Source organism: Megascapheus bottae, chromosome 15 (genome assembly GCF_031878675.1).
Source record: "Megascapheus bottae isolate mThoBot1 chromosome 15, mThoBot2.hap1, whole genome shotgun sequence".
NCBI lineage: Eukaryota > Metazoa > Chordata > Mammalia > Rodentia > Geomyidae > Megascapheus > Megascapheus bottae.
In genome coordinates this window covers 4,863,989-4,886,452 of record NC_143523.1, presented here as the reverse complement: position 1 = coordinate 4,886,452, position 22,464 = coordinate 4,863,989, and the positions used below count along the sequence as shown (strand labels likewise).

The 22,464-nt window shown below is 46.9% G+C and overlaps 1 protein-coding gene across 1 annotated transcript in view; it reads right to left on the bottom strand.

Moving 5' to 3' along the window:
- The window catches only part of Adam12 (ADAM metallopeptidase domain 12), a 252,762-nt gene that overhangs the window by 25,552 nt on the left and 204,746 nt on the right, over positions 1-22,464 (bottom strand). The window contains exons 12-14 of the mRNA XM_090345624.1: positions 11,618-11,795; positions 6,061-6,150; positions 3,991-4,186 (exon numbers count right to left, since the gene is read on the bottom strand). Of these exons, the coding sequence (XP_090201750.1) occupies positions 3,991-4,186; positions 6,061-6,150; positions 11,618-11,795 (464 nt within the window). The remainder of the gene's footprint in view (positions 1-3,990; positions 4,187-6,060; positions 6,151-11,617; positions 11,796-22,464) is intronic.

The following is a 22,464-nucleotide window of genomic DNA, read 5'->3' as shown; positions in this document are numbered from 1 at the left end:
AACATCTTCCTTCCTGACTCACAAAAAAACTAATTCATACTAACTACTGTAACAAAGCAGTTCAATGCACTCTATCCCAGACATCTGCCTGGCCAGAGGTCTGGCTGAGGAAGTCACCTCTGGCCCCAAGGCTGCATTTGTCCAAAATCAGCATTTCCCAGAGGACACTGGTGGAGTCACATCCTGACTTGGCACTTGAGCAAAAGTGAGGGGACTGTGGAAAGTGAGTTCCTTTGGCAGAATGGGGCTCTTGAGTCAGCATCTTCCACACTGTAGGATGCCAACAAATATTTAATAAATGAGAGAATGGTCGACAGATGAGGACTTCTTTTCTCCGAGAAATAGCCTGAGTAATACATAAACAGAGCTACCTACACTTGACCCTGTGTGCCTTCACAATCCCATTCAAGATGCTGGAAATGGTCTTCCTCTTCTACCTTGTAGATGAGGTCTACCAGTTGTCTGCTCTTCTTTGTCCCACCATATCTCACTCACTATCTACACATAGGTCTTATTTATAATTTCCCAAGATCTTGAGTGTTTTGCTTCCTAGTCCAGGGGCCCCTGCTAATCCCAGATGTATTTTATTTATATAATTTAGATTTACCAGGGGATTTGTGTCAGAAATGGTCCCAAATTTGACCTATTAAATATGATAAGATTATTGACTTGATAAAGCCTAACAAAATGCCCTGGGGGCAGGCAGATTCCCGGATACAATTCACAGCTGAGGTACAACAGGCTGAGTACTTTGCTAAAAGGAGTACTATTAGTAAGAGATCTGTCCAATGCCATCCATCTCTATCCTTCCAAAAGGTCCATATTTGATTTGAAGAAGGAACTTTGCAGCTATGATTAAAGATACTGGGAAGACTATCTTGGGTGAACTGGGTGGCCCCAGTATAATTACATAGGTCCTTATGAGGGTGAGGCAGGAGGGTCAAGTGATGGAAAAAAGAAATGTGACTACAGAAACAGAGGTCACAACAGAGTTTTGAAGAAAGAGGAGGGGCCAGGAGCCAAGGAATGCAGGTGGCTCCTGAAAGCCAGAAAAGGCAGGAAGACAAATGTTCCTAGAGAACCTTTAGAAACAACAGCTAGTCCTGCCAACACCTTGTTTTGAGGATTTCTTACTTCCCAAACTATAGAATGATATATTTGTGCACCTATAAGTCATGTAGTTGTAGCAGGAGACTCAGAGTGAATTTTGGATGACAAAAACTGGGCAGCTTCACTGCTATAAAGAGAGAGGTTTCCCTCATATCTGTAAGTGGGGGAGAAAGCCCATACTAAGAAGCCACTGGTACTGGGAGCCATAGCTTGTAATGGTCCTCCATGTTCTCTGCTCTCCTGAGGGGTTTGTGAGTGATTTGTTCTGATATGGGGCTGGAAGTGGTTCACTGAACCCAGGGTCATGGGCCTGAGGTGGCTTCCAGTTGTGGTCCCATGATTGGTTTGGCCTAAGGTGTAATGGATTCCTCCTAGCAAACCTGCCATCCCCAGTCCAAGAACTTCCTAGTGATCACTGACAGGGCAGGTGGCAGAGAAAAGAACTAAGTGGGTGGGGTGGGGGGAGTCTGAGAAAGCCATCGCCTCAGGGATTAGACACAGCTTCCCGAGCAGCAGGCCTTTGGTCTCACTCGGACCATAGGATTATGCGAGTTCAAATAGGTATTCTTTCTGTTGCTCTTATTTAGGAAAAGTTTGTCTGTGGATCCAGTTTCCTGTCTGTCTTCCTATCTCATTCTTTCTCTGTATCAGACTGCATGTCTCTCTTACCTTTCTTCCTCTCCTTTTCTCTCCCCCGACTTTGTCTCTCAGTAGACAACTTGGGAAGAACTAGTCTGGTGAGATAATGAATACCAGCCTCAGTGACTATGAATCAAGGGCACATGGCCAGCTGAGTCACACGGAAGAGTGGCTCAGAGAGAGCTGTGGAGTTCCATCTGACCTCACTTTGGAGATGGGGCCAAGGAGTTACGCAGAGCTGGGTACCACAGAGCACGTTCATCCACAGCTGGAGTGAGGGTGTGCTCTGGTAGAGAGCTGTCCCTGGAAAGGACCACCAGAAGGCCCTGGTCTCTCAGAAAGGAGTTTATTGACTGCAGAAGAGTGGGAAGGAGGGTAACGACAGGGACACCTGAGGCCTTGAAGGATCTGGCATGCAACTCCAGCTGCTGTCCCAAAGTGACCGCACTTGGCTGAAAGGTGTCTGAGTTCACTAAATTATTGAGAGCCCAGTAGCCATTTGATGTGTATACAATGAGCTTGCCAGTGAGCTGGTCCTTGCCATTGCAACAAGCATCCCTGCGCCTGCCTTGAGCAAGTTGTGGCTGGCTGGAGAAGGGACCAGAGCGGAGGGATGCTCAGGTCTCAAGAACAAAGCCTGAGGGCCCCAGGCCCTAGGCCTCCTTGTTCTACCAGCCCAAACAAGTGCATAGGGGAATCTTTGGCTGACCAATGGACTCTATACCAGGACCCAGCTCTAAGACATGCTCTCTTTATGAGCTCTCAGCTTCCATGTGGCATTTAAACCCCAGCTTCCATGCTTAGCCATCATGTTCTGCTCTAGTTTATTTTCCCCATCATTCCAGACTCATCTCAGATTTCCTTCGTGCTGGAGTAGCTGTCTGAGCTCACTGGGCTCGGGGTCTCAGCCTGGCTGACCACATGGTCTTGTTGGTGCTGGAGTCTGAGGCCAGGACTGAGGTCACCTTTTAATTTCAAGCAAACAGTAAGGGGAAAAATGATGGAACACGGTTAGAGAATTCTCCTCATGGGATTCTCCAATTGGAGGCTGGGATCTGGGGACAGAGAGAAAATCCAAAATGATTTACAGGGTGCTAAGGCCTCAGATTCCTGGCTCTAGAATGGAGGAGTGGAAGACAGACACACACAGGACACCAATTTTCCCTCCACCCACAAGCTTCTCCTTTGACTGACCTAGAGGGACTGAAGCCAACACCTCACTTATGTTTGGGGGTGACTGTAGGCTATGAGGATTGTAAGTGCTGGGTCTCAGTGTCTAAATTCAAATCCTAGTCATTCATCTTGAGAAGCGAACGTCCTGTCTTAGAGTTTTAGCTTCACCTTCTGAAATGCTACAGTCACTGTCCCTGCCTCTGGAGCAGGAGGATAAGAAGGGACAAATGGGCAGAGTGCCAGATGAAGGCCTCGCCCCAGGGCAGAGTGAACAATGGATCTCTTATTTGACCCAGTTATGAAGGCAGTCCTGAGCTGGTCACTTTCCTTCTCTAGACTATACATCAAACCTGTCATACAAGATGCATTCCAGACCCTTGAACACCTGGCTTCTGTCTCCCCTACACGATTGTATAGTATAGGGACTGGGAAGAAAGCTTAATGGCAGAGTGCTCACCTAACATGCATGAAGCTCTGGGTCCGATTCCTCAGTACCACATACACAGAAAAAGTCAGAAGTGGCACAGTGGCTCAAGCGGTAGAGTGTTAACTATGAGCAAAAGAAGCTCAGGGACAATGCCCAGGCCCTGAGTTCAAGCCCAAGGATTCACCAAAAAAAAAAAAAGGAAAGGAAAAAAAAGCCTGGTATCTAAGTTTTGTGCCAACCTTCCACCCTGCTGTCCCTGTGTCCCTGCCACAGGCTCTTCTGTTTTGAGAGTTGGCTCATGTCCCTCAGAAGCCAGATCTGCTCACGTTGGATCTGGGGATTCTGCTGTGCAGCCATCCATCAAAAGTTCCACCTCTTTTGGGCCCTCTAATCCTTGAATGGGGTCCTCATTTGAACTCAAGAGACATCTCTCCAATCTGGGTGGTGGTGAGAAGCTTTGTCCACCTCACTCCATGCATCCTGAGTTCTGACTGACTGTCCTGCCATCCACAGGGAGCACACAGTAGGCGTTCCTGCTTCTCAGTCTACATTTAGTTCCCCAAGGGCAGGCTCTGGGAAAAATGACTTACATACAGACACATGTATCCCCAGCCTGGTGTGGCACTGTGGCCACCACATACCTGGGCCCCAGAGGGTGACACACTGCTGCTCGTGGGTCTGGCAGATGCCATTGTAGCAGTAGCCATCCACTCCCTGGCATGGGTGCCCGTCATGCAGGTAGACGTTGGCTGGACAGTGAGGACTGGCTCCTGTGCAGAATTCTGGGAGGTCACAGGAGTTGCTGGTGCTCCTACATGCGGTTCCTGCTGGCTTCAGCTAGAAGGACAGAGTGGCTTATAGCATGCGTGCCCAAGGGAAACAGCCCTCAAGTGTAGAGCGAGGCATGTTAGTACAACCTGTGGAGATGGTGAGGATTCAGCCCCCTTACAGCGGAGAGTCTGCATTGGAGAGTCTTGCTCTGCGGTTTAGCTTTCTCTTATAAGGGAGGTGGCTGAGTGAGAGAAGCCTCGTTGGACTTACCTGATGGGCAGACAGGCTGCTGGCGGGCTCCTGTCACCTAAAGCCACCTAGTTCCCTAGTTGTCTATGCCATCTTTCTCTATCTTCTCCTCCTCTCCTTCTCTCCCTTCCTTCTGTTCTTTCCTCTTTTCTTCCCTCCTCCACTTTGCTGGGACCAGGGCTTGAACTCAGGGCCTGGGCAGTATTCCTTAGCTTTTTTCACACAAGATAGGTGCTCTACTACTTGAGGCATACCTCCACTTTTAGGTGTAAAAAGGCCTTAGATGCATGTTAGATAGCAGGTTCGATGCATAGTCTAGAGGAGAGAGGTGACCAGAATGTGACTGCCACCATAACTGGATCAACAAAGAGTCTCATGGACTTTTTTGCTTTGTCTGGCTTTGAACCTGAAGCCTCAGATATCAGTCTGCTTAACAGCTAGGAGTACAAGTATGAGCCACCAGTGCCCAGAAATCCATTCCATGTTTTGAGTTGTCATTTAACAGTTAACCTTTGTAAGAAAATTATAGTAAAAGTAATTCCAAGGGCATAATCTCAATATCAGTGTTAGAGAACTACAAACCTCTTGATGAATTCGAGTTGAAGAAAAACGGGGTGGTGAAGGATGTGGGGCGGGGGGGGGGGATGCATGTAAGCTCCTCTGACCCACTGCTTTGTCTTTTCGCTTTGTCAGAATGGCTTGTCTGAGGCAAGCCAGCCAGAGACCCTAGCTTCCTGCACACTCATCAAACACACAAAAAAGGCCCCCTGCCAGTTTCTGAGAGGTCTGGAATTTGGAAGGAGTTGTATAAAAGTCATTAAAGTGGATTGCATCCAGGCACTGCCACAGTCCTTCTTCCCTCTCCCTTCCTGAGACCCTCTAGAACCACTCCTGGTTTCAGTTCAGCCTTTCCCTGCCTTCCTTCAGCCCCTTTCAGACATCTTCCATCCCCAGTAGCTGGGTGCCATGGAATGCCAGCATCTTGCAGCATTCCCCAGAAGTTCATGACCATCAGGAGGGGATGGGGGAAAGCAGAACATAAAACATTACAATGCACTTTGAAATCACCATGCTCCGGCAGGGCAGTAAGAGGGAGTTTCCTGTAAGCTGCACGCCAAGATCAATTGCTTAAGGAAAAAGAAATAAAACTCTACCCTTGGAACCACTGAATTAAAAGCTCAGACTTCTCTTCTGTCACCTATCAGCTTTGAATAACGAGACAAACAATGAGACTGCCAAAGCAAATGCAATCATGGCAGCAAAAATGGCCAAAGCATGAAACTTCCCCTCATGGCTGTGCCGGGCAGGTTGAGTACCTTCTATTAGGGGGACATTAATCAAGATGTGTACATGAATCCTTCTGGGACAATAGGTATGGATTCTCGGTCTCCAGTATTCTTAACACCAGGCAGGATCTGGAGTGATGGGGTGGGGTCTGATTCTCCTTGAATAGCTTTTGTCTAAGACTCCATAAGCAACCAAAGGCCTAAAAGGGTCATTCATCTCAAATTACAGATGTCTGCCCCTGTTATTTGACATCCTATAAGTAAAGAAATTATCACAGACGATTAGCAATTAAAACAAACCATCAGTTTCCACTGGACAAGTGCTGGCTCTGCATCAGATTCAAATCACCCACACCTTGGGTAACCCTGGAGCCAAAAAGGGGCCAAGGTACTATGTGAGCTCACCTGGCAGTCTTCACAGCACAGCCCGTGTGCACACACAGCCTCTGGCTTCAGGGTACAGGTGGTGGCATTGCAGCAGCGGTTGGTACATTCCTGGCAAAGAGATGAGATCCATTAGACAGGATTCTGCAGAGCAGTGGCACGACACACAAATGTCGCACCTTAAATGACTGCCGAAGAGTAAGAAGTCCTGGCTCCTTTCTTTAAAAACACCATCTTTAAGTAGTTGCCCAAAGGCGTTTGAATTTCACATGTCCATTTATGAGTACAAAGCATCTTGGTCTGCGTCACCCTTCCACTGTTTGTCTCCATTTCTCCCAACCCAGGGGTCATTTTTCATCTGCAAGAGAGCCAGGTGTTCATGAACTCACTGGGGTTGTGCATCTCTGGGAGAAGTGGTTAGCTCTCAATTGCCCTGCATAGGAGCGGAACAGCTGGAAGGGGAAATCTGGCTGTACACAGGAAACAGCATGTTGGGGCTCCTTGAGAAATCTCAATGCAGGTCTCCTGACCGTGAATGACATCAGGATCACCAGAGACTGTGAGATTCGTCTTCACCGTCACATGCGGCTGGGCACCAGCAGGCTCACACCTGCAACCCTAGCTACTCAGGAGGCTGAGACCTGGAGAATCTCAGTTTGACTGCAGCAGGGATAGAAAAGTCTTCAAGACTTCATCTCCAATTAACCTGCGAAATTTCAAGATGGAGCCATGGCTCTCCAGTGAACAAGGCTACCTAACACCCATAGGCACAAGAGCACATGGATATGTATAATGTTTCTTAAAAAACACACAAAAATGCTTTTCACAGGTATTGGAGCTCAGGGCTAGAACAGTTGCCACGCTTGAATCAGGCCCTATGTTTGGGTTTCAGCACTCCCCCCCCCACACACACTCAAGAGTCATATACATACCCAAGGCCCACTTTTCACATAGGATGCATTGACAGGAAACAAAGTCAAACCAATTCATTCATTCATTCATTCATTCATTCATTCATTCATTATTTTTTCTGGTCCTGAGCCTTGAACTCTGGACCTGGGTGCTGTCCCTTAGTTCATTTTGCTCAAGACTGGCACCACTTCCAGGTTTTTCTGTGACTAATTGGAGATAGGAGTCTCGACTTTGCTGCCCAGGCTCGCTTTGAATGTCAGTCCTCAGATCTCAGCCTCTTGGGTAGCTGTGATTACAGGTATGAGCCACCAGCACTTGACTTCAAGCCAACTATTCTGGATCCCCCATTTTTTGCAGTCTTGCCCACCCAGGTAGGCTGTGCATCCAGCATATTCCGTGACTGGGGACTGGACATCAGGATGGCTGAGAGGAAAGAAGGTGGCTAGGGCTGGGACCTCGATTTTCAAGGAGTCTAAAGAGATCAAATACAAACGCACGGACCTCTCTGAAACAAAACCCACAGAGAGAAAATGGTTCGGTAGACCATGCTTTGCAATACCCATGCTTTTCTAACCCGAAGAAATAGGGCCTTGACAGCTTTTGCTAGTTCTCAACAGAAGGTCTGCTCTGTAAGTTTATGAAGTCAGTGCACTTTAGAACATTCCAATGACTCTGTGTTTCCACATTTTAGAAGAGGTTGTAATTATCAGAGGATGGAACAGACCCTAAAGTCTTTAATCCTTCTCAAATTGCCAGTGTTCTCTTATTCTGTCTATAATGTGCTCAAAAGAATTTATGTACTATTGGCTAGGGAGAAGCTAATGATAGACAAGTTTAATAATATAATAGTTTACTCCTGAAAAATTTCATCTCTTATGTATGAATCTATCATGAACGTCATAATTGCTACTAATAAGTTTTGTCAGCAGTCAGGAAGACTAGATACCTGCACTGTGTTGTGTGGGAAGCTTGATGAAGCACGCAATCATTTGCTCTTAATCATTTACCCTTATCATAGCGAATTCCAGCGCTATTAAGTTTTTAAATTTATTTGAGAACTTTGTAAACATCTAGAATGTGAACTATATACAATAAGATAAAACTGCCAACCAGAAGTCAAAGCTGAACCTTGTATGATAGTAAGGGTTTCTAGCTTACAGACTTTACATTTCCCGGAAAGTTTAGACACTTCTTGTTAGAAGCTCATTTACTGCATTGCCAATGAAAGCCTTCATCTGTTCAGTCGTGGTGTTTGGCTTCTTATGGTTTAAATGGCTCTGATAATGATACATTAGGCAAGTTAGAGATTTCCTTGAAACACTATGTTAAATCAGCCATCAGCCATCTTTGTCCTAAGACTCCCGAAGAGTCCTCCCTGCCAAATCACCAACGAACAGAAGCAGCTGCCCTAATGAAAATGCGACCAAAGTAGAAAGTCTTTGACTTCAAACGGGATTGATCATGTGAGAATAAGTAAGTTGGAAAGATGTGTGCATCTACTGGCATCTTATTGACTTTAAAGAAGGGGATAAGGCTGCTCTCCCAGCCCTATTAGCGGGAAGAGTGAGTGAGGTGCCAGGATAACCTCATGTTGATATAAATCCAAGGCTTGCAAGGGAGGGCTGCACCAGTTGCCTTTAAATACCCCACATCTATTTCTTCTGCAACACTGTATTTCTCAGAAGAGACAAATCCCTTTAACGTTGATACATTCATCATTTTAGTAGTCAATAGAGCAGCAACAGAGACAATGAATACTAAGTCTCTGAAAAAGAAAGACTAATGGAACCATTAGAGAGCCCTCTGCAAGGCCCTAATTGTCATTCTCTGGCTGTAGATAGCAGGCATAGACCCTTAGTCACAATGAGCTGGGGTAGAACTGGTGTGCTGTGATGGAGATGGTTTCTGGGAGCGAGGGGGCAGAGGCTGTGTCCAGCTGTGTGCTGGTGGAAGCCATTCTGACTCATTGCTCACTGGTTCCCTGGGGTTGGAAAGCACTGGGAGCAGAGCAGGCCAGAGAACACATCTGCTGCTCATCTGCTGCTCATCCCAGCAGCACTGGGAAGGGAAGGAGCTCAGGTGACAAGTCCAATTGCAAGTCTGTGCAAAGCAGTTTGGAATGCGCTCTTCCGCGGCCAGGAACAGTGGAAGCTTGAGCTTTGAAAATAAAATGCCAGGAGAAAAAAGGCTCTTCGTGACTTTAAAAGATTTCTTGGGAAGAAGAGGTTTGGATGAGAGGAAGGAGAGTCTCTTAAAAGCTCGAGAATGTGCTTTATGAAATGTAAGGACCCTACCATGTGGGAATTACATGCAAGGAGAATTTGTAATGAGAAGTTTGTAAGATGCAACGCAGCCCTGCAATGCAGCCTACAACCTGGAGAGACAGCAAATGGCATGACTCCTTCAGGGAGATAAACATGGGACTGGCGAGTGTTAGGCACCCAAGAAGAAGCTGGTATGGCGGTGGTGGTGACAATGAGGGTAGTGGCGGTGACAGAAGGGTGGTGGTGGTGAGGATAGTAGGGCTGGTGATGACAGGGGGTGGTGGTGGTGGTGGTAGTGCTGGCTGAGGTGTGGAGATGAGGTTGGAAGTGGTATGATCCTGGTGGGGTGACAGTGGTGGTGATGATGGTTGTGGTAGAGTTAATGGGATCGTAGTGGTGTTGATGGCAGTGATAATGGTGGTAGTGGCAGCGATGATGGTGGTAGTCGTGATGGTGGTCATTGGTGATGGTGGTGATGATGATGGTGATGTAGTGGTGTTGGTGGCAGTGATAATGGTGGTAGTGGCAGCGATGATGGTGGTAGTCGTGATGGTGGTCATTGGTGATGGTGGTGATGATGATGGTGATGATGGTCACGTAGTGGTGATGGTGGTGATAATGGTGTTGGTGGAGGTGATACCAGGTGGAGTGATGGCTGTTAATGGGTTGTTTTAAACCCGAGAGTTCATGACTCCATGAAAACCCGACTATTTATCAGTAATAACTCACTGCAAGTCATTTTAAGTCGATACGGTTTCTTCTCAGAAATATGTATAATCTAAGAGAGGTGCTTGCTTCTTTAAGAAATTAGCAAGGCCTAGAGGAAAGGGAAGTGGGGGAAACAAGATGATTGGGAGGGGATGGGGGGGAGGGAAATGGGGACAAAAACACGAGAAAGGCTATCAATGTGTGAGAAGTAGTGCACCTACTATCTGGGAATGTAACTGTAACCCCTATTACCCCAACAATAAAAAGAAAAGAAAAGAAATTAGCTAGGCCTCCCAGAAACTTTTTTCTTTTTGACAGGCGCCATCCTGTGACTTTCCCAGTTCCCTTCACAGTCTTTTTTGGCCTGAGCACTGTCCTTGGACTCTCTCAAGGCTAGAGCTCTACCACTTGAGCCTCAGCACCACTTCTTGCTTTTTTCTATGTATGTGGTACCAAGGAGTCGAACCCGGGTCTTCATGCATGCTAGGCAAGCACTTTAACCCCTAGGCCAAACTCCCTTCACAGTCTTACAGAGGTTCTGCAACACTGTGATTAGACATGTTCCCACAGAACAACTATACCACTCGCCAGAAGCAGCAGGAGCTGCCACTGGAGACAGCAGTCTTACTGTTGATAAATACTCAAACAGAACACTCACGCCTCCTCTTACCTTACCCTCTACCCCTAGATACCTCCATCACTGTTCTACAAGCTGTCAGACCAAGGCTAACTGTGAGAGATGCTGATGAGTGTTTTTGGGATGCTCTCAGCAGTTTTCCTCCACCCCTGAACCCCCCTTTCAGAGCATTTCTCCAAAAATCTCTTCCCGAGCTCTCATTAAGCCCATCTGTGCATTTATGCATTTAGCTTAGCCTGCCTTGAGCGTGTCTACCATTTTGGCTTGCATCAGCTCCAAGGGAGGGAATCCCACACACAGCCTGCCTGCTCTACAAACCTCTTTATTCTCAGCTCAACCTCCCCTAAGCTTTGAGGGGGGCTCTTGCTTTACTAGGAGGTCTCTGAATCCTCTTTCCCTTTCCTTCTTGCCACTAATCAGAGGTTAAAAAGTAGCTGTTAGACTTTCTAATGTTGATTAGCTTTATCTTGGGCTGTATACAAACAAGAGATGTTCCTAAAAATGGCTGGGAAGCGAGGTTACATAAATTCTGTGCTGGAGGAAACTGTTTTCTGCTTCTGCTGATCCCCTGTGAAAGCTAACAAGCCACAAGGCAGAAAACCCCCAGCCTTAGGCCTTGCATGCAGAGGAGGCTGCAGCAGAATTTCAACTTGACAGGAAGTCCTTTGCTGAAAATGAGTACTGCTAATTCAAATTCCCCTTTAGTAGTGTGCTTTACAAAGAAAGGAAAAAATGGTGCATACTGGCTCTTTGAAGCTAGAATGAGTGCCAAGCCTTTTTTTTTCCTCTGTCAAACTCAAAGCTAAATGCTTTTATATTTTTCTTGTCTTTATCTTTCTGGGAATATTGCACCCTTCAATAGAGAAGGTTCTTTATCGATTTAAACCAAATCATAGGACTTATTCTGTGGACTAGCTGAAATTCAGGAAAGCCACCCTAGTGCAACGGGCTTGCTCAAGATGCCCCCATAGGACTTTTCCATCCTGGATGCCACTTTCTCCAAGTTCCTCCGTCGTCACCCAGCCAAGAACATAAAAGGGACACACAGCTTCCTTACCTCTGCCTCCCCACAGTCACACTCCTCTCCCTCTTCGACGTATCCATTGCCACACTTCTGGCCCCCGAAAGCTTGCTTGATTTCTGGCAGGTTGAAGAGGCACACCCCCATGCCTTTGTCCAGGCTGGTCTCCAGGTCCTTCCTGCTGCAGCTGCTGAACACCATGGGGAATGGGGACCTGAGGAGGCAGAGCCCCGAGAGTCATCAGGACGTGCTCCCCGTGCCTCTTGCTGGCAGCATCTGCCCAGATGTCCAGCACTAGACTTGAGAGGAGGCACTCTCAGACACGGACTCTCATTCCCGAGTCCATACAGTGCCCCCTCTCCCAGGAAGCAGCACGTCACCAACGGGATCTGTTGACAGCTTCTCATCACAGATCTCCCCACAGTTCTGAGGAAACTGATGCAACAGGAAGTGAATTCCTACCTGAGGTGTATAGCAACGCAACACGGTCATGATTGATAAAGGCAGAGAAGGAAAACACCCTGACTGAACTCATGGTTCTGGGAATGGAAGTTGGGCCCAGCTGGTGCCAGTATTCAGTTCTGTGAACGCAGAATCATCATCTTCTTCCAACTCTGCTGGCAGAGAATGGAGGTGGACCGGAAATGAAAGCCCTGTGGTTGCCTCTGAGTTCCAGGACTACAAGAGTGCGTGGCAGAGTCCACTACCATCCCAGCAAGTCCTGCTCTGCTCCCCGCTCTTGTCTAGAAGGTTTTTCCAGGGCCTTTCCCAGAGAAGGGCTGGGTGACTAATTCCTGACCCTGAGACATGGGGAGAATCCCATGTGTCTCTGAGGGCCTGTGGTGTCAAGCGTTTTTCCTGTTGAGTCCTTCTTGCTCTTTCTGCCAGCTGAGATCTGGGAACTCTAGGTCTTAGGAGATAAAGGGCTCAAGACATGGTAACCTGGTCCTGACTTGTCATGTGAGAAGAGCCAGGTACAGCCTGGACCCCAGCAGGTCATAAGCAAAGAAAACACACTTCCAATCTGGGGTGCCACTGGCAAGGCAGCAGCTAGGTAGGGTGTGGTTTGAATGTATTCCCCATGATTCCTGCTGGGATATTGGTCCCCAGTGAATGGATGTTGGGGCATGATAGAGCCTAGAACAGGGGAGCCCTAGAGGAAGGTGGTTAGGTCATGGTTAGGCCTCACCCATGGTTGCCTTGTAGTTCTTGAAGGACACTGCTTAATTCTCCTGAGAGAGAGGTATTACACAAAGAGCAAGCTGGGCCTGGGGATGTGGCTTAGTGGTAGAATGCTTGCCTAGCTTGCATGAAGCCCTGGGTTTGATTCTTTAGTAGCACATAAACAGAAAAAGCTGGAAGTGGTGCCATAGCTCAAGTGGTAGAGTGCTAGACTTGAGTTCAAGCCCCAGGACTGGCAAGGAGAAGGAGAAGGAGAAGGAGAAGGAGAAGGAGAAGGAGAAGGAGAAGGAGGAGGAGGAGAAGGAGAAGGAGAAGAAGAAGAAGAAGAAGAAGAAGAAGAAGAAGAAGAAGAAGAAGAAGAAGAAGAAGAGAAGAGAAGAAGAAGAAGAAGAAGAAAAGAAGAAGAAGAAGAAGAAGAAGAAGAAGAAGAAGAAGAAGAAGAAGAAGAAGAAGAAGGAGAAATAACAGCAGCAGCAGCAGCGAGAACAAAAAGCAAGCTGACCGCGGACTCCCTCTTGCTTGCTTCCTGTTTTACCTTGTACTCTCTCCCTATACACATTCCTTCCACTCTGATGCCCTGGGCTTCGAGGACCTCTGAACAGAGGCTGTCACCACACCACTGGATCTGCATAACTATGACCTAAATAAACTTTTCCTTTGTGTACTAGCCAGCATCAAGTAGTCTGTTTTAGCAACAGCCACTTTACTAAGAATGCTACCCATTCTCCAGTAAACACATCTTCCTATGTCTTGAGATGACAATGACCCTAGAAGAGGCATGCCAGGAGCCTGGAGGTTTTATTACTTAGTGAGGAATCAGGTTTGATGTCTACTAGGCCCCAGCAAACTTCCTTACAGACACATTCATAGGACTTTATAATTGAGTGTTGATCAATTGGCCAAACCAACACAAGCAGTTACGTTTTGCTAAGACAACTAGTTTGCCACATAATGACTTGAGCTTTGGCAAAATTTCAAGATTGTGATGGTTTCTACAGCCAAACGGAATGACACTGCTCCATTGCCCTAAAGCACTTTCTATCAATCTCAGGTTAATAACTTCGAGGTATAGTACGAATCCACAAATCAATTAATGAAGAAAGTCTTGCTCCGTTGGAGGTAAAGGCAACAAATGAGACTGACTTGCTGTGCGGTAACCAAGTTCCCTTTGCAATCTTCATACCTTTCCTTGGCAGACAGATTGATTATTCCTGGTATCAAAATGAGGCTGAATAGCTCCAACAAATTACAGAGTGTAATTTTCAATTTAGAAAGGCTTTGCATGGAAGAGACTGTACATTACGTAGGGAATTGCAATGCAAAAGGAACAAGCTTCATCATGGTGTAGGTACAACATTCTCCTGTGTGAAAGTTCCTAGGATGGATGTGTGTGTGTGTGTGTGTGTGTGTGTGTGTGTGTGTGTGTGTGTGTGCGTTTGTATGCACTGATCCAGGAGACTGAACCTCTTTCTCACTCCATCATATACAGTTAGTGTTGTGACGATAAACTTGGATCTGTTCATTTTGGAAGAGAAGAGATCTCTAGACCGTGTTCAAGTTAGTTAGGAAAGGCCTATGGGTAAGTATTTTGTCTCAGCAAGGACTTAGAGAAAGAATGACAGTACTTCAGAAAAGCTAGAAGAAAGGCTGTTTCAAATCAGGCTGTTTCACATAGGAATTGAATTCCCATAGTCCCCGGGCTATGTAGGGAGGAGACCATACCATTCACCAAGCTTGGACATATGTCTGTGTCCTACAAATAATGCCTACTTTTTTTTTTTTTTGCTAGTTCTGGGGCTTGAACTCAGGGTCTGGGCACTGTTCTTGAGTTTTTTCAAGGCTAGCGCTCTACCTCTTGAGCCACAGCAACAACCACTTCTGCCTTTTTCTGTGTATGTGGTACTAAGGAATCAAACCCAGGACTTAGTGCATGCTAAACAAGCGCTCTACCAGTAGGCCACTCTCCAGGCCCTTGCATGCCTTTTGTGTGTGTGTGTTTGGTTGTGGGGCTTGAAAGCAGAGCCTGGGTGCTATGGTCGCTGAGCTCTTTTGCTCTAGGCTAGCACTCTACCACTGTTTTTGAGAGGTGAGAGATTAGAGGAGTCTCTCAGGGACTTTTCTGCCCAGGCTGCCTTCAAACTGGGATCCTTAGATCTCAGCCTAGGGTTATAGATGAAAACCAAGGGCTCCTGGTTTTTGTTTTTAGGGGAAGGGTTGTCCTTAAAGAGAATGGACAGAAATATGTGAATATAATCGTTTAAGTGCTGAATGAAATGGCAGAATTGTGGGCATAGAGAACCAATGGCCTTTGGCACAAGGTATCTTTTTCGATGTACTAAGTTTTATCAGATGAAAGTGGACAGGTATATATAACAATAAATTTCTATTTGCTGTAGCTTCTTAATTCTGCTGAGTGATAAACCTTAAGTACTTTAAAAAGTCTTTCACTCAGACTAGGAGGAAAAAATGTTGGTTTCAAAAAATGTTACAATGTTTAATAAAACCCTTTTAAGTACATCATCTTTCAAAATAAATTATCTAAGATTGAGATGCTTTCATAATAATTAGGGAAGGGTCAAATGTTTATAATTTCTGGAAATCAAATAGCAATAATGAATAAATATTTTGACCAAAAAAAAAAAAGTCTTTTGCATTTGGCTGGGAGTGTGGTCTAGTGGTAGAGTAGAGCTTGCCTATCATGCATAAAACCCCCCGTACCACATACACAGAAAAAGACAGAAGTGGTTCTGTGGCTCAAGTGGTAGAGCTCTAGTCTTGAGCACAGAGAGGCTCAGCAACAGTGCCCAGGCCCTGAGTTCAAGCCCCAGGGCTGGCAAAAAAAAATCTTTCGCATTTGGAATCATAGGTGAATATTATTCATCACACAGGAACCATTTGCAGATATCAGGTCCCCAGCTTGCTCCTGTTTAAATCACAAGGACCAATGTCTTCCTCGGATGCTAGGAAAAGTCTCAACAAATGCACGGACCCTGTAGGTCCTTGCTCAGGGCGGGCACCCACAGCACAGCGAAAGCCTGTACCACACAGCCTGCGTTCACAAGGACATCCCTGGCTCTCACGGTCAACATGAATGAAATTCCCAGTGGGGGCAGTCCAGGGCTCCCAGCTCCTTCTCCCTCCACGCCAGGGCCTGTTTGACTTTCTCCAGGACCCACAGCCCTTCCCCATGCACCTCTGCTCCTCTCAGATGGCGCATGTCAGCCCCACCTCATTTCTACATTAGGATGAAAAATGGCTTTTTTTGCAGTGATGAGAACTGAGCGCGGGGTCCCATGCCTGCTAGGCAGATGTTCTCTTGCTGATCTACACCCCCAGGCTACGAATGTCCTCTTGATGAAAACTGGAGAGGCAACGAGAATGTTTTCCACTTGTTGACAGTCGTTGCTGAGGGTATTCTTTCTTGACCCCTTGCTGTGGGACAGTGGTGACGCTGTGATACAGTATTCCCGAACCCTCTTAGAACATGTAGAGGAAGATGTACAGTGACCATCCCTTATTATTCAATGGTTCTGAAAAGATTTAGTTAATGTTCATAAGGTGTCAAACCTGCTCTGGGCTTTGAAGCAGAGGTGGGCAGAAATCACACAGACTCTAGCCTTCATGGAATTTCATTGCAGTGGGCAGACAGACAGTGGAGAAGAGTGGATCAGAAAGGAAAAGAAGACTGCAAGGCCAAGAAGATGTGTCTTGAAGGGACAGAGATGCTGACCCCCTGGGAGATGGCATCTGAGCCCCTCCCTCAAAAGGTCTGGGGAGGAAGGCGGATGGGGGAAGAGACAGCCCTTGTAGGTTTGCAAGCCCCAGGCCCCTCTTCTTCTGGTTGGGATTGAGGCCTTCTTTCAGTGTGTGAGCCAGGGAGCACAAGCTCATAAGGGAAGGGATAGGCCATTTGCAACAAAGGTTTCAAAATCAAGATTTTAGGAGCAGTATGTCTTTTCCCGATTGTGCCTGTGAACAAAAACTTTCAGTCCCTACACACAGAATTTGTCTGAACTAGGAGACTGTGTTGCTGGGCAAGGAGGAGCTGTTAACAGCCCTGGGAGATTGACTGGCTTGCTTTCTGTGGTGCGGGGAAGTGCGGAAAGTCACCCCATTTCAGAGGTGTTTGACTTCTGTCACCGTGCATGCCACATGTCATGAGCATAGGCGCTGGCACCTATGACCAACACTTGAGTAAATCAAGATCTCAGAGGACACTTGTCTTATCAACACCCTGTGAGTAAAAGGAGGTCATCCCTCCTTTGCAGCTGAGGGAACTGAGGCTCAGATAGATGAAGTACCATGCCAGTGTCACCGGGTTCCAACATTGGAATGATATACCGAGATCTCATTCCGCGTAGGGCCTTTAGCGCTGTTGGGATCTGTCCCTGCGGGCACAGGCCTCAGAGCAGCCTCAGGCGGGACCAGTGCCACGAGCAGAAGCGTTTGTTGGGTGCATAAGGCAGGCAGCAGTCCAAGCGCCTTGGGTTGCCCTGGAAGCAAGGCAAATATGAGCAAATCTACGGTCCTGTGTCTACCGCAAGGGTGCCTGCACTTAAAGAACTTCCCTAAAAGCATTTCATGTGATAGGAAGCAAAGGCCAGGTCTGGAGGGGCCTGCAGCTCATCGAGTCAGGCACACCTCAGCCCAAACTCATCTGAGGGGCCATGTGAACCGTTCAGGGCCTGATGAATAGCTGGCAGGGGAAACAAGACATCCAAACAGCAGCCTGACCCCGAGGTCTGAGGATGGAGACCTGACTCCAGCCAGCCTGCCACCTGAGGGCCCTCTGGGGCCAGCACGGAGCACCTGGCTCCAAGGATGAGAAGGCCTCCAAGAACACAAGTGACAACATCAGAATGGGCAACTGACCCAGCAGGCCAACCTGCTGGGCCCCAGAAGTCTATGGAAGCTACTGGGCCAGCAGTGACCGGCCAGAACTCTTCAGTAGGCCATTCAGCAAACACCCGGACTCAGGATGTCACCTTCTTCACCATATCCTGATTTATGATCTTGATGCGAACTTTCACCTCTGCTCCTTCCTCCTTCCTGGAAACCCAGTAAAGTAAAAATGTAATTTCCCAGAATTTTTTTCCTAAAGAAAGATGATAACTGGGCTCTGGTCAGTTGTGACATGCATAAGAAGTTTCTGGATGTTTCCACAGAGATCGTTCCACAACTGTACTCTGATGCTGCCCCCTCCCCAGTTCTGAAAGGCCAAGAACTCAAGAGCAGGGACACAGTGTTAAGGCAGAAGGGCTCTCAGCCTTGAGAAAGGGAAAGAGTGCTGGCTGTGGGGGTGGTCTGGGACTGGGCCCATGGTGAATGAGATAACAGGATTCTCCCCCATTCCAGCACAAACGGATTCTGCTGGCTCTGCAAGAGCTTCACAACAAAGACACTTTGCATCCAGGGTGATGGATGAGGTAGGAATGGCACAGACTTTGGAGACCCCAGCCCGGGATGAAACCTGCTGCCTGCTCTCCATGCAGCTTCTACCCAAGAGACTCAGTTTTCCACACATCTGGGTTTTTTCCAGCCCTTATTTTTGTTTGTTTTAATTTTTTTCTATTGATTGTACTGTGTCTATTCTTGTAAGCTACTATAAGCCCACTGGACAAGGATGTGGAGTGTATTAAAATGATAAAAGGACAGCTGTGCAAATGGGAGGTTTAGTATTCTCTTCTCTGAAGTTTAATCATTACATAAAATATGAAGAGGAAGTCTCACTGTTCATATATCTGATAGTGCTGTAAGTACTATCCATTTTAAATCTATTCACACACCTATCCATCCATCCATCTACCTACTTGCCTTCATCCACCTAGCCACTCATTCATGCCACCTGCTCATCCAGCCATCCATCCATCCATCTATGCATCCATCCATCCTTTCAGTCAAGAAGCATTTACTGAGCTAAGCTACATGCAAAACACTGTTTTAGGATGTAAGGATTTGTGAACAAAACACAAGTTTCTGAATTTATAGAGCTTAAAACAGATCTTCCTGAATATTGTGGCTGCAGAGAGACCCAGACATTATATTTGAGCTCACACCATGCCTCTGTGCCCCTCTCTAGGGGCAGAAAGAAGACACAGGGGTATGTGCATGAGAGGGGACACGAGGAATGTAGAGAATTTCAGCTGCAATGCTATGTAAGGACACATGTCCTGCCACAAATAAAATGCCGGTTAATGAGCCAATGACAGGAAATAGTTCTCTGCTGTTGAAAGGTTTTAAAATGAGGCTGCCTCCTGTCTCCTAGAAGTTGCACAGGGGCCTTGCTTTGTCCCGAGGAGGCCTTTGTCCTCAAATGAAGCCCAAATGTACCCACAGCCAATTCCATGTCACAAACACACTAGCAGGCAATGCAGTGTCAGGTCTTGGCCCTTTCACTTGGATAGTCTGGAATGCTTGAGCTTCAGGATCTTCACACCCATCTGATGACCCCAGAACAGCACTTGCATAATTGTCTAGTGTGAAGGTCAAGGTGGCCTCTGCTCATCTCCTCTGGACTGGGTCTCAAGGAGCCCAGGCAGAGGTGGCATTCCTTCCTAGATCTCTGTTTTGTGTCCACTTGAAGGAGGTGGGCAATTCTGCCAGGTCCTGAGCAGGGCCTTCGGTATTCAAATCCTGCACTAATTGCAGGAAAATTCCCTTATCTTCCAGGGAGCCCTTCCAGGGAACCTTCCAGAATCCCTCCTGCCAGTTCATTTCCCCCATGACAGTGTTATCAAACAGCTGACTAAATGACCCCAGTTGGATAGTTAAATCGATTTTCACTGGTAGTGTTTACGTCTTACTAGAGCCATCATGTTGTAAGCTGTACCTCTTCATTTTTTATTGTCTGGATAACAATTCCTACTTTACACTAACACTTTAAATTTTATTAATTTTTTTTTACTGAGGAAAAAAACAACTCTCAAATAAAGAGCTGATAAGGGAGAATTAACTTCCTTCCATCCCATCTTAGTAAATTAAAAAACCATCACTGCATTCTTGATCTTAGCTTCTCACAGTTCAAAAGTGGGTGAATTTCAGTGGCGTGTGCTCGGTGTTGATTTTCAAAGAAGCTGGTTCTCTTCAGCATGAACTTCCTTGTTTTATTATTTCAAAGAAAATTTTATCAACTGCTAGTACACCCAAAGCTCTGGGAAGTTTCCACTGAAAATGAATGCTCATTTCATCCCCTTGAAACAATTTCTCAGGTTGAAGCTTTCTCAAAGATATCCAGTGCAGGCTAGCATCAATGGAGCTGGGGATTTGGGGGACAAGGCCTGCTTCATTTCTCTTCAATTCTTTAGACATCAGTTCAGGTGGATTTTTTTAACTGTCTTTTGCTCCTTGGGACCTCTATTCTCTGTTCACATTTTAGAAGCTGCGAAATGGTATCATGGTCGTGTTTGGACATTTTTCCTTATCTATTAGAAGTACATACTGACATATTTACGCTGCGATGTTTAGGCCAGACGGGGCATATAGTATGCTCCTTGGGTCTCCCTCAGAGCATCTTCTATCAGAACCTGCATCTCTCAGGCTGCCACCACTGGTTTACTGCCCATCTCCCCACTTTGGTATTGGTTTGGGAAGTCAAGAATCCAGTCTCTGGCATCGAAACCTGCTCCACAGGCTCAGGCCCATGGTAGGTGAATGGTAAAGGCTGATGGTGGAGGAGTGGTTTTACTCTGATGGTGGCTGCTACTCTCCCAGCAATACAGTTCGTGCAATGAGCCTGGCCTGAGCCTGAGCCTGACAGATTCCATCTCAGTGCAGGAGGGTTTAAGCTGGAGAGGAGGCCATGAAGAGCCAGAGGTTCATGCAGTCAGCAAAACCTGGGCGGGGGGATACATCAGTGTGTCCTGAGCTAAATGAAAAAGGTCAGGTGAGCAAGGATCGTGTGTCTGTGGGAGTAGAATGGGCATTACTTGTCCTTAGGCAGGGCTATTTGATGGTGGTATCCATGTCATTTCTGAAGGCCTGACCTCAGCTTAATATGAGTTATTTGTCCTTCTGGAGGGAAAGGACTATCCCACCTTTGCTTATTTTCTCAGTCTACCTTGCCCCCGGTGCCCAAACACATTTTCTCCCCCAGGTTGGCAGGTGAGGAGCTATTTTCTGGTCTGGAATAAACAATACCCCAACAGATCCAAGCCCCTCCATCTTAGCATGGGTGTGAAGACCCGTTCCTCCTGGATGAACACACAGCAGCACAGCAATGTGCAGGCGTCCTTATGCTCTTGGGTGGAGTCCCTGAAGGGTGACCCTTGTAGGAAGGGAAAGACAGTCATGAACAGAGGTGGACCCTTTTCCTCAAGCCTGGAGAGTGGGCCAGATGAGGTATGAGCCCCCGCCAGGTATGCTAATTCAGGACCCTTCCCTTTCCATTTCCAAATGCCTAGTTGTTTCACTAAAGGCAAACTAGAATTTATGTGTGATTGTTGCTTTTTTCCCCTTTTACAGAAGCCCCTTATTTTGGCAAGCTAGACTGGCTCAGATGCTACATGATTGTCTTAAGAAGGAAGGATTCTTTAGAATTTCACTCTAAACACTTCAGTGTTTCCCACGGCTCTGGAGATAAAAGACTGGGTTCCATTCTGGTGGACTAGGCTGATTTCACCTGGCTCCTCTTCATTTCTAGCCAGCAGCAGCCCGTGTCACCATCCCACACCCCTGTCCTGCAGCTCCTGGTCTCCTGGCAGCAAGGCCACCCTGTCAGAGCCCCTGTGGAGTGCAGGGTCCACTCCTTCCACACTCTTTGCTGGCTCTCTTCCTCACTTTTCCTCTTGGTCCCCTCTTAGCCCTGATTATCTTTCTGGTCTATGTCCTTCACGGAACTCCTACCAACCTGTGATTGTTTCATTTTCTGTTTTTCTTGTCCATTTCCCCCACTCAAATACAAGTTCTGTGAGGACAGGAGGTGTGGCTGTCCTGCATCTGTCATGCAGAGTGTGTGTCAGGAGCTCAGTTAGAATGCTCTGCAGTTTCACTGAGTGTCCAGATGAGATGGTCCTGGTATTCAAATTCTCAACAAAAAAATGGTGCAAATCCTAGGGGAATCTGGGAAACTAATTTTTTAATGGAAACATTGCCTTTTGTTCCTCCACATTAGGAAGCAACATTTGCGATTGTGCTGACCATTCCTTGCGAAGAGTGCTCATTTCGTCTGTATTTGTACACTGCTGTAAATGCCTGTACGGGGCTCTCAGCCCTGCAAGATGAGGGGCTACAAGAAGGTTCTTCGTGGATGGACGCCACTGAGCTCTGCTCCCATAACAACTTTCAGATACTGCGCTTGCCAAAGAGTAATTTCCAAGACAGGTTTCAAATGTTCACTATCTAGAGACATAAAACACACTCCCCCAAAGGCTCTCAGTAAGTAATGATACAAGCCATAAGAAGAATTCCTGTGAGCAGTCCTGAATCAAGCAGTAGAAACCCTGACCCTACAGGCTTACCCAGAATGTACTTCATGCCAGGACTGGTGGGCCACTGGGGCCCATTTGTCAGTGTTGGCAGCAGGTTAATGTCTAGAGAGCAGGGATTCTGGAATACTGAGATAAAGGATCAGCCAGACTACAAGGGGATATGCTTTTCTCCCTTGGGCCATTTACAATACTCGATTTCTTTAATTCTGAGTCTCTCATTGGAAAGCAGTTGCTCATTCCTCTCTCTTTGAGTCAGCTTTGGGGCTACGAAGTCCA